At 36.5% G+C, this 12,345-nt stretch overlaps 2 protein-coding genes across 2 annotated transcripts; both read left to right on the top strand.

Moving 5' to 3' along the window:
• On the top strand, positions 3,776 to 5,698 carry LOC18788232. Its single transcript, XM_007225932.2, has 2 exons — positions 3,776 to 4,235; positions 5,114 to 5,698. Exons 1-2 carry the CDS (start codon positions 3,931 to 3,933, stop codon positions 5,580 to 5,582), a joined length of 774 nt encoding a protein of 257 aa, XP_007225994.1. The 5' UTR covers positions 3,776 to 3,930; the 3' UTR covers positions 5,583 to 5,698.
• LOC109946817 (zinc finger MYM-type protein 1-like) lies at positions 6,151 to 12,079 on the top strand. The gene is made up of 2 exons (XM_020555681.1): positions 6,151 to 6,315; positions 9,740 to 12,079. The coding sequence occupies exons 1-2, from the start codon at positions 6,151 to 6,153 to the stop codon at positions 12,077 to 12,079; spliced, it is 2,505 nt and encodes an 834-aa protein (XP_020411270.1).

The following is a 12,345-nucleotide window of genomic DNA, read 5'->3' as shown; positions in this document are numbered from 1 at the left end:
GAGTCGAAATCGGGATCGGGGTCTGAATCATAGACAAATTCGAGGTTGAGGTCATCATCGGAGTGGGGGTCGGGGTCGTCTTCGGAATCGGGGTCAGGGTCGTCGTCGTCATAGTCGGGGTCGGGGTCGAGGTCGTCAAAAGAGGATCCTGATTCTGGATCGGGGTCTGAATCATAGACAAATTCGGGGTTGGGGTCATCATCGGAGTGCGGGTCGAGGTCGTCTTCGGAGTCGGGGTCGTCGTCGTCATAGTCGGGGTCGGGGTCGGGGTCGTCAAAAGAGGATCCTGATTCTGGATGGGGTTCGGGGTCAAAGTCTGCATCTGTAGGGGCAGAGCCATCTGGGCACTCAACTCAACGATGGTTGGTTGAGAATGAGAGAAGGAGTCGGTGGTGCTACCTCCATGAAGGTTGAAAAAATCATCAACCCTCATAGCGGCGGCGGGGTTTTGAAACTAGAGTCAGCAATTCCAAGATCGCCGCTCTGATACCATGCTAAAATATGAAAATTATGAGAGAATATTTGTTTGTGGGAATTTTCTGTGTATTCTTCTCCTTGTAGGAGGTCATATTTATAATACAACGAAACCTGAATGGGCAAGTAAATAATAAATTCATAAATCTATTTACAGTAGGAAATCAGGAATTAAAGTAAATCAATTACCATTATAATAGGAATTCTTGGTGTGTAAGGAAAGTAAGTCAATATCCACAAGTCACGCCAACAACAGATACATTATCATACAGCAAAGCCTTAGTGCCTCAGACCCTACAGAAGAAACATTTTTGTTCCATTTCTTATAGAAATTATATCCACCAAGTTTTGGTCAAACAATGAGTATCCAACAAAAACAAAGCATTAGAAATGATAAGAGACGAGAAACTGACTGGGGGTGTTCTTAGTTTCTTTTTCTTTAATTTTTTTTTAGGAAGAAATAAAAATTTGGAAAAGAAAACAGTAGAACGTACGTAGTACAACAAAACCAAGCATGTGTTGAAATATCAATTTTGATCATTCCATCTTTGACCAAGATCGTGGACAGAAACGCACGTGTTCAGGTATTGAAATGAAAATGACTGGTAAGGAGGTGGGCGATTGGTTAAGTCCACATCTGTCGGTTCCAATTTGCCCAAACAGTGTTTTCATGTGATTCATGGTCTCATAATTTCAAAATTAGGTTGGTTAAGTTTACTTTACGTACAAATTTAATAAGGACAATAAGTACGTGAAGGAAAAAAATAACGTAAATTGTGAGAAAAGCATAGAAATTGTTAATCAAACTTTAGAATGAGTATTAAAACACACTCTAATCTTTTCTATATTTATAATAATTTATTATAAAAAATTTATACTTTATACTTTTCTAGGCAAGTTATAGTAATTCTAATAAGGTTCAATCTTTTCGCCATCTCCATCATCTTCAAGTCTTGTAGTCATCAAATTAATTAAAAAAATTATTTGCTGCAACTATAGTGGCATTGATTTTTATAGTATGTGTATATTGTGTCCTTGAATAACTATCAGATCTAGAAGGAATAAATACAAGAGTGTGTGAGTCACTCATGTCATGGTTTGGGGAGGAAGAATAACGTTAAATTCATGATATTTTAGGGGAGTTTATTCAATTAGGATTCTAGAGAGTTAAAAAAGATTTTAAAAATTCGGGTATATTCAATTTGGATTTATACGAACTTTAAAAGAGTTTCTACAGGTATGAGTGTGTTCAATTCAGACTTGTATTAACTTTTAAAAAGTCCATACAAATATGAGTGTATTCAATTAGGATTATAAAAAAGTTCAATAAAATCTAGGTGTATTCAAAATTTCATATATTTGGAAGGATTTCATTGAGTGATAAATTTTGGTAGGTTTTAAGATAAGAGGTATAAATAACAAAGATCATAATATATCCAACATCCCCTCAAAAGATCTCATCATACGTTAGTTTTTCTCTATGCATATGCCCTAGCTTTTCTCTTTGCAGAAAATGAACAGTTTTCTCCATTTATGAAAGTACACTCCCTATCTTTTCTTTGATCATTACCTCGTTGGGTTTTCTTTTTTCATGATTTTCCTTCATTGTACCTATCTCCTTTCTTCTCTGGTAAGTTTTGGATCAGAACACATAGGCCTGTTGTTACGCCCAACCTTTTCTCCAAGTCCCCAGAGTAGATCTTGTTGTTGAATGGGACAAGGTCACCGAGTGAGTTGACTTCTTCTATGCTGGGCTACCTCTGTCTCTCTCGTTGATCTCATACACATGGAGTTCTTGAACTTTTACTAAAATTGGGAAAGGAAATTAAAACAAAGAAATAAAAACATCATCTGGGTAAGGATGCCAAAGTTAGCATTCGTCTAAAGAAATATTTTAAAAAATTATGGAAGTTTGAAATAAAAGCCATACAAATCTTATAATAAAATTATATAGAACTCTTCTTAAGTCTATGTAAAATCTAAAAATTCCATAACCCTTTGTTTTGATGAAGGAATTGAAAATTACATATAATTCTAAAATGAGGAATTTAGATTTCCATCATTTCAATTTTTGGCAATTGAAAATTTCGGTGTTTTGATTTATGTATGTCGAATTTTGTAAATGACACTATGAAAATTGTGAAATGACACCTATTTTGGTGGAAATTAAACTTGGGAATTTGATGCCCCAATTTCCACAATTTTTTTCACGCGTTAATAAATTCCACGCTTAAGTTGCTATACAAGGGAATTGTCAATTTCTCCTTTTAAATTCCCAACTTTTTGTCTAAATTATGAGTTATTTTTCCTCATCCAAACGGAGGGTAGAGTTTCATGAAATTTAGCACATAATTTTTTATTTATTTATATAAATGCTCTAGAATTCTAATTGAATACACTTCCCCTTAGATTTTTTTGGTGGGGTTGTGTTCAATGGCGAAACGAGCTAGGAATTTTTCAATGGGTGGATTATCTACATTTATTAGCTAAAAATCTAATGATCAAATTTTATTTTTTTTTTGTACTTAGAATTTTTATAGTCTTTGTAGAAATAAAAGTAAACAATAAATTATATAATAAACCATGCTAGTTCATAGTTCGATTGACTAATTTTCAATAATATATATATTTGGATACAAGCGATATCGAGGGAGGGAAAATCAAACCTTAGACAAGGGTAAATGGTCTTTTCTATTTGAGCTACAAACCCCATACAATTTCCAATAAGCTTTAACTTAAAACAAATCAATATCAATTGCAACAAAAAATCATATATTAACAAAATGAAAATATGTTCAACAACAGAATTGAAAATGTACATATTTTAATATATATTTTTATTGTTGTCATGCAACTAATTTCAAAAAGAATTGGATTTTTTTGGACGTTAATAGGTTAATAAATATTTGGCTATATTTGAAAGAAGGCATAATACATATTTGGCTTTATACCAAAAACCTCACTGGGCTACAGCCCATGAGGACAAGTTTTATCATAAAAGACCTCATTATTATTAGAAATGGAACCACTTATTATAATTTGTAATTTATTTAGTCCATTTTTTTATGTGGGACTTTATATTTTTCAACATGCAGGGTATATTATTTTGGGCTGGCAAAAAAAAAAGCCATAGGGGCCGTTCATCACTGTTCATGATTGCTAGAGCCCAAAGTAGCCATTATGGAGAAATTAAGGAATTGAAATTGAATTAACCTGCTATAAACATGCTATAAAATCAACCAGAACGAACCAAACAAAAATAAGAAGAAGAATAGTGAGTGGGCCAAATATGACTAATTATCCTTCATGACACAAATAGGCACATTAATAAAATACAGGGCCCATTACATGGATCCGGCCCATGAAAATCTATCTGGGTATTCAATGCCGTAGCCCGTATGGTGTAACAGAAGTGTGAGAGAGACAGAGAGAAAAGAGACAGAGAAAGAAGGAGAAATGGGGAAGAGATGGTGGACGATAGGATTGGTGGTGGGGATAATTGGGATTGGAAGGGAATTGACAAAGCTGTACGGATGGGACAAGGACGCTCTGCTGAAGGTGTTTGGTGAATTGTCTGATCGGCTGGGAGTATGGGCCATCCCGTTGTACGTGGCGATCCACACCCTCACTCTCGCTCTCTGCTTGCCCTACGCCATTTTCTTCGAGGCCGCCGCTTCTCTTCTCTTCGGCTTCTTCCCGGCTGTCCTCTGCGTCTTTGCCGCCAAGCTGCTCGGTGCTTCCCTCTCCTTTTGGATTGGCAGGTACTTCTTCTAATTCAATGCTTGCCCTTTTCTTATCAACAGTTCGACAAGATCTGGGGGCCATTAGAATCATTTTAATATAAAAGTGTAGGTATAACTGTCAGAATTTGGATTTTGTATCAAAGAGACACAGGACAGGGATCATTTGTCAATTACTGTGAGATAAAGTTTTGTGCTTTTTCAAGTTTTTTTATAACAGGTGAAAGGTGAGAAATTTAATGAAAAATTACACAGTAATCACCCCCACCACAAAAAAATTTAATTACCCTTTTCCCTTTTTAATGAATTCATGCCTGAAATGAAAGAGCTATATTAAAAAACAGTTTAGTGATACAGGTATATGTTTAATGCTCTGTGATAGAGGTTGTTTCTGAAATGATAATATTTGGGTGGATGAGTTACAGCATGAGAAAGAATAAAGTATGAAATGTATGGTTTTGTGAAACTAGTAGAGGTGAATCTAAGACTCTGTCAGAGGATTAGATAGAGTTATCATTGTTATCTTGTAAGTTGAGTCATTGACTACATATGTATAGAACTAGAAGTGTGATTTAAACTTTTTGAGTAAAGAAAAGTTTTTTTTAATTCTGATTTAGATGAGTATGAGGGCTTCTGCAGAAGAATTAACCTAGGTACCTGTAATGTGGAATGCATAGTACCGGTATCAAATACCATTCATAATATGATCAAAATAATATGATACACTAACCTAGTAACCTATGAGCAGCATTGCTTGCAACGTTTTACATTCTTCATATGACAACTCCAATTGCCCCTGTGCCAATTTGTTGTGATTAATGCTCTGTTGATTAGGTTGCGGTTCATGTGCGTGTTCAATAATTGCTTTTAGGAATGCTTTAATGTTGTGGATTCTGCAGGTTAATATTCAAGAGCTCAAGTTCAGCAATGGAGTGGGTCCAGAGGAATAGGTACTTCGCTGTCCTCTCCAGAGGAGTTGAGCGAGATGGTTGGAGATTTGTTCTACTTGCCCGCTTCTCGCCAATGCCCTCCTATATCATAAATTATGCCCTTGCTGCAACAAGAGTTCGGTTTGTTGTGGATTTTCTGCTTCCAACAGTTATTGGCTGCATGCCTATGATTTTACAGAACACATCGATTGGCAGTTTGGCTGGTGCTGCTGTTTCTTCAGCATCTGGCTCTCAGAAATCTCAAATTTGGTCATATCTTTTTCCTGTACTAGGAATTGGCTCTAGCATTCTTATTTCCTTGAGAATTAAGAAGTACTCTACTGAAAATTTAGTGACTGAATCCCCTACCAGTGAGCATATTAATGATTCTAGTAACATTGCCGATTCTAACAAGGAGGACCCGAAAAAGGGTCAATAATAGATTTGTTAACCCTAAAACTCCAAAGAATGGTGGTGTCTTCTCCAATTGATGGAATTTTTGCAATTGAGACTCTTTGTTATATACAATCTTTGTTGTTGTTGAATGATGTGCTATTTATTGTTTCCCTTTTAGATTTTTCTTAGAGCAAGTCCACCGCCAAGGGCTAGCCCAGGTAGGAGGGGGCCTTAGGCCTGGAAGGAGACTCTAGTGTGTAAGTTCCAGCCCGGACAAGGCATGGGACCCACGAGCCTAGGCAAGTCCACAGGGAGATCTAACCTGTCTTCTTGCCTTCGGGTTGTTGATGTTAGGCTGGCGTTAGTGCAAGAATTTCAAAAAAAATTTACCGTTGGCGCTTGCACAGCTGTCAGAAACGAACGGCTACAAGCCACGTGACGTCTTATGGAGCCTTGGATCCAAAACTCTTATTAAATTCAACAGCTGTCCATTTTTTGGCCAAAAAATATCAAAAAATTATGGAATTTTTTTTTTTATAAATACCTATCAATATTATTCATTTTCCACACAAAATTTTCTACTACTAAATTCTATTTGTGTAAAAATACAAATGGCCTCTTCCATCGAAGCCGGAGGCGCGTGGACAACAGTGGAAGATATTTTGTTGTGTGAGTGTTGGGTCAAAGTTGGTCATTGCCCGATCACGGGCAATAAGATGAAGTCCTCTCATATGTGGAGAAAAATTCATGGAGAATTTTGTGAAAGATCGGATTCGGTTAGTACGGAAATGGCCTGGGCTAGTAGGTGGAAAATTTTGAATAAAGAGTTAGGGAAATTAAAAGATGCTTTGGCAAAAGCAAGGGAGAACATTCAAAGCGGTCAAAATCTTGACGACGAGTTAAAATATTTCTAAATGCAGTTTTATTCAATTTAATGTCACATTTGTTTATTTTATATTTTCTTGCATTTCCATTTTGTTTTATATTTTATTGCATTTTCAATTTTTTTATAAATAGATTGTTCAAGCACAAATGTGGTTCGGTGCCATTAGCTAAGGCAAAAAAAGTTCATCAATCACCAATGTTGGGACATTGTGAAGAATTGTTCGAGATTCAAAATTATTTCCACTGGTCTGAAGGTTATGTTGAATGAGACGCTGCTACACGATTCACTGGCAATTGATTCGCCATTGGACATCCCAATGGATTAAGACTCACCAATCCAACGTGAGCTGATGCTTATTAGGAGAAATGGGGCAAATGCCAAGAGAGGGAGCACTTCAAACACTGAATGTGCAAAAAATTTGGAGCAAATTGCTAAGAACGGAGCACTGAGAATTGAAAGAGACTTGAAAAAAAAAAGAAGCTGACAAGGCACGATATGAAGCATATACAATTGAAAGGCAGCAAGCATAACAACAAGACATTGAGGAAAGAGAGATGAAAATCATGGCCATGGATACAAGCCATATGTCTTCTAAAACAAAGTCTTATTGAAGCTACAACGAAGGGATTTTATGAGAAGAAAGCTTTTCCATAATGATGGACCTAGCAACACAGATTGGTTAAATGATCAACATTATTAGGTTGTATTGAAAAAGTTGTCATATGTATTAATTTGTTGTATTGTTTCTCTTTTATTGAATAAAGAAAGCATTAAATAATATAACTATTTATTAAAAACATTTCATACATCAAAATAAACCTTAATTCATTACAAACCACAAGCAAAACAACCCATAATTTAAAACAAACCATTATTAAAAACAAAGTATTAAACTTGCCTTCATCCACCATGATTGCGTTTCATCGCCCATAAGTGCTCGATCAAGTCAACTTGACGTCTCTTGTGAACATAAGAAGATTGCATTTCCATATAATGGTCAATCATATGGTTGTTGTATCAACCGCCCCTAATCAAAGGTTCGTGCTCCAGTGATTGTCCATTTGCTCCCAGGGGCCGTTCATAAATTCTTGTCAATGTCTTGTTCATGGGATCGGGTTCGAACATCTCTGGGCATCATAATTATACTTATCCTCCACAATCATGTTGTGGAGGATGATGCAAGTCATCATAATGCTCCGAAGCACCTCGTCATCAAACATACGAGCAGCACCCTTAATAATTTCCCAACGAGCTTGCAGGATACCAAAACACATTTTCACATATTTCCTATAACCCTCTTGAAAGGCAGCAAAGCTTTTTTCCTTCTCCAATTGGGGATTCTGAATTGTTTTGACAAATGTCGTCCACATTGGATAAATTTTGTCGACTAGGTAGTACCTACTCGAGTATACAGTATTATTGATTTGATACGTAATCTGGGGGGAATGACCTCTCAAGACATCGTTGAATACCGGAGATTGACCAAGCATGTTGAAGTCGATTTGAGATCCTGCAACTCCAAAAAAGGCATGCCAAACCCAAGTATCGAATGATGCAACGGCCTCCAAAATTATACTTTTTTGGCCCTTCCTATTCCCACAATCTCCTTGCCAAGCAGTTGGGCAATTCTTCCACTGCCAATGCATGCAGTCGATGCTTCCAATAATGCCTGGAAAACCTCGAGCCTCGTCTTTTTGTAGAAGCCTTTGGAGGTTTCTAGGCTTATGTTTGCGGAGGTAATCCCTCGTGTAGAGAGTTTCTATTGCATCACAGAATCTGACCAAGCACTCTAGGATAGTTGATTTCCCTATCCTAGCAATCTCATCCACCTGGCCTGCAGATGCCCCATACGCAAGCATTTGTAAAGTAGCTGTAAGTTTATACTCCGGAAGAAAACCCAAAACCCCACAATAGCATCATACTTCTGATCGAAGTATATGTCTTAATTGCAAACATCATGCATGATTTTTTTTATTTTATTAAATGAGGCTGCATTCTATATCTCTCTCGAAAATAAGAAATATGATATAATGAAGTAATCTTCCAAGAGATTCTTACCTCGAGAGTACCTATGTCTGTCCACGTTCAGGACACAACCATGGTGGTGTTGCCTTGATTGATTGAGCATACGCACCGCTAAAACAACTTCATCCAACTCACGATCTTCTTCAGCACGTTTACGCCTGATTTCATCATCTTCTCGCTATTGCCTCTCCAACACCTTCCTCAGGTTAGACACTGAGAGTAGAATATGTTTTGTAAAATTCGAGAAATGAAAGGATAGAGAGGAAATGGTGTGAGAGGTCTGAGTTGAGGATGTAGTTTTATAGAGGGATTTAAAAAATAGAGATGACATGTGGCACAACTTTAGAGGTGAAAATCTTATTTGAAATATGATATTAGAATTTTATAATAAATATCGGCACATGGAAACCGAAAATCTTATATGAAATTTGAGATCTGAATGTTATAACAAAATATGAAACTGAAAATGTTATTTGAAATTTTATAATAAACCGCCCCTAATCCGAAAATGTTATTTGAAATTTTATAATAAATAGTAACACGTAGCAACCGAAAATCTTATCAAAATTAATCGTTTAAATATAAAAAATAAAAAATAAATTATTGTGAATAGTAATTGCCATTGCCCTTATCCAGGCTGGCCAAAACGGCGTCGTTTTGGGCCAGCCCAGCTTATTTTTTTTTTAAAACACGCTGGCCAAACGGCGTCATTTTGGACCAGCCCCGCGTATTTTTTTTAAAACGCGCTGGCCAAAACGGCGTCGTTTTGGACCAGCAACGAATTTTTTTTTTTAAACTCGCTGGCCAAAACGCCGTCGTTTTGGACCAGCGAATTTTTTTTTAAAAGACCTGGCCAAAACGACGTCGTTTTGGTCCAGGTCTTTTAAAAAAAATAAACAGAACATATTGTATCTGCTGCACAGCTTCCTCCCGAATTTTCATCTCCAAAACACCTATTTTCTAAACCCTCAAACCTAAATCCCCAATCTCCACCCCCCACAAACCTTTAACCCTCTTCCCCACCAAGCCTTTAAACCCCAAATCCTTTATTGTCGCTGCTGCCAGCAGCTCCGCCGCTTCCAAAAGCTTGCCTCCGCTTCCACCACCTCACAATTCAAGGTAAATTATAACTCTAAACCTAAATTACTTGAATTGAAATTGAATTTATGATTGTATTATATTGTTTTGATTTATTGGATGTTTCATTTATGAATTTTTTGTGGTTAATTGGTATAAATTTGGTATTCTTTTGAATTGATTTTAGTTATTATTTTGATTAATTTATGTAGAATTATGGAAAGATTTTTAAGAGAAAGTCATCATTGGGTAGTTCAAGAACTTCAAGTTCAAGACAAAGTGAGTTAGATGATGTTTTGGCTAATCTTCAGGCAGACCCGGGACTAAGAATTCGTATGATTGAGTATGATAGTAATACTAGAGATGAGGTTCGAAGAACATATCTACAAAAAGGACCCTGTCAACCTAGAGGTCATTCTTTCCCACAAAGTAATATCTCAGGAATTAATCGACGCTTCATTCCCCAATGGTTTGATGAATTTGATTGGTTGGAGTATAGTGTATCTAAAAATGCTGCATTTTGTCTTTATTGCTATCTCTTTAAATCCAATTTTGAACAAGTGGGTAGTGAAGCCTTCACTGGAGCAGGGTTTAAGAATTGGAAGAAAGGGAGAGAAAGAATGAAGGTGCATGTTGGACCGGTTGGTAGTGTTCATAATAAAGCTAGAGAAGCCGCTACAAATTTGATGAATCAAAATACACATATTGAAACGGCTGTGAGCAAACACTCTGAACAAGCTCGTATGGCATATCGAAGATGCTTAATTGCATCAATCAAGTGCACTAAGTTTCTATTGAGACAAGGTTTTTCTTTTCGTGGAAATGATGAAAGTGCCACTTCAAGCAATAGGGGAAATTACTTGGAGCTATTGCAATTCCTTGCAGACAATGATGAGAAAGTTAAAGAAGTTGTGTTGGAAAATGCTCCGGGGAATCTCAAGTTAGTAGCTCCAAAGATTCAAAAAGATATTGTCAATGCATGCGCCGGGGAAACACTTGATGTCATCATGAGTGGTTTAAAAGATAGATTCTTTTCTATATTGGTGGATGAAGCACGTGATATTTCTGTGAAAGAGCAAATGGCTATGGTGTTGCGTTATGTAGATGACAAAGGGCATGTAATTGAAAGGTTTGTGGGGGTTCAACATGTTACCGACACCACTTCAAGTTCACTAAAGGATGTCATTGACATATTCTTTTCTTCCAATGGTTTGAGCTTTTCCAAGTTACGAGGACAAGGTTATGATGGAGCTAGCAATATGATAGGTGAGTTGAATGGCCTTAAAACAAAGATTTTGAGAGAACAACCTTGTGTATACTATGTTCATTGCTTTGCTCATCAACTTCAACTAGCACTTGTTGCCGTAGCAAAGAAGAATATTGATATTGCCTCTTTCTTCACAACCACTAATAGTGTGGTTAACCATGTTGGAGCATCGTGTAAGCGGCGTGATGCACTTAGAGCACAACTCCAAGAAGAACTTGTGATAGCTTTTGAAAATGATTGTCTTATAACGGGGCGAAGTTTGCATCAAGAAACAAGTCTCAAACGTGCCGGTGACACACGATGGAGCTCACATTACGGTACCATTATTAGCATCATTTCTATATTTTCATCTGTGATTCATGTGCTTCAAATGATTATTGATGATAATCCCAATGATAGTACCGGTGAAGCAAATAAGATTCAAATGGAAATGCTTACTTTTCAGTTTGTGTTTCACCTATTCTTAATGAAGGCTATATTGAGACTCACAAATGATGTTTCACAAGCATTGCAAAAGAAAGATCAAGAAATTGTGAAGGCAATGGCTTTGGTGAAATCATGCAAGGAAAAGCTACATTGGATGAGGAATAATGGGTTTGATGCATTGGTTGAAGAGGTGTCTTCATTTTGTGACAAACATCATATTGATGTTCCTAACATGGATGAGGCCTTCGTACTTCCAGGGAGGTCAAGGCGTAATGCTCCAATAAAGACAAATCGTCATCATTATCGTCTGAAGCTCTTTATTTATGTCATTGATGAGCAACTTACGGAGTTAGATGATCGTTTTAATGAGGTAAATACTGAGTTGCTTATTTGTTTGGCATGTTTGAGTCCGAATGATTCATTTGTAGCTTTTGATAAACAAAAGCTACTTCGTCTTGCTCAATTTTATCCTCAAGACTTTTCGGATGGGGATCTTTTGGTACTTAATGATCAACTTGAGCTTTATATTCATTATGTAAGTTCGAGTAGTGATTTCTCTGACTTGCAAGGGATTGGTGATCTTGCAAAAAAAATGGTGGATACAAGGATGCATCGAGCATTCAATTATGTGTATTTGCTTATTACATTGGCTCTAGTTTTACCGGTTGCTACTGCTTCAGTCGAGAGGGCATTCTCCGTCATGAATATTATCAAAGGTCCACTTCGGAACAAAATGGGAGATCAATGGTTGAGTGATAGCTTGCTTGTTTATGTTGAGAAGGATGTTTTTGATTGTATTGAAAATGAAGCTATAATGCTACGTTTTCAAAATATGAAACCTCGTCGTGGCCAATTGTAATTTGTAATGTTGTTTTTTACATGAATTATGAATGATTGTACTGTAGTTTTATTTTCAATGTTATTTTAATCTTTAAAAAAAATTGAACTTTTACACTATGACCCTACGACATAAAATTTCTAGGCCCGTCCCTGGCCAGTCCAATAGATTGGGAGGCCCTGTGCAAAGAAAACTGATGAAACCCTATATGTTAAATTTTAAAAAAAAAATTGTCGTAAAATTTTCACATTTCAAAATTTATAAATTAAACCAAAATCATCATTAAT

This window comes from Prunus persica, chromosome G1 (assembly GCF_000346465.2).
Source record: "Prunus persica cultivar Lovell chromosome G1, Prunus_persica_NCBIv2, whole genome shotgun sequence".
Classification (NCBI taxonomy): domain Eukaryota; kingdom Viridiplantae; phylum Streptophyta; class Magnoliopsida; order Rosales; family Rosaceae; genus Prunus; species Prunus persica.
The sequence above is the reverse complement of the archived record's forward strand: the minus strand, read 5'-3'. Positions and strand labels throughout refer to the sequence as shown.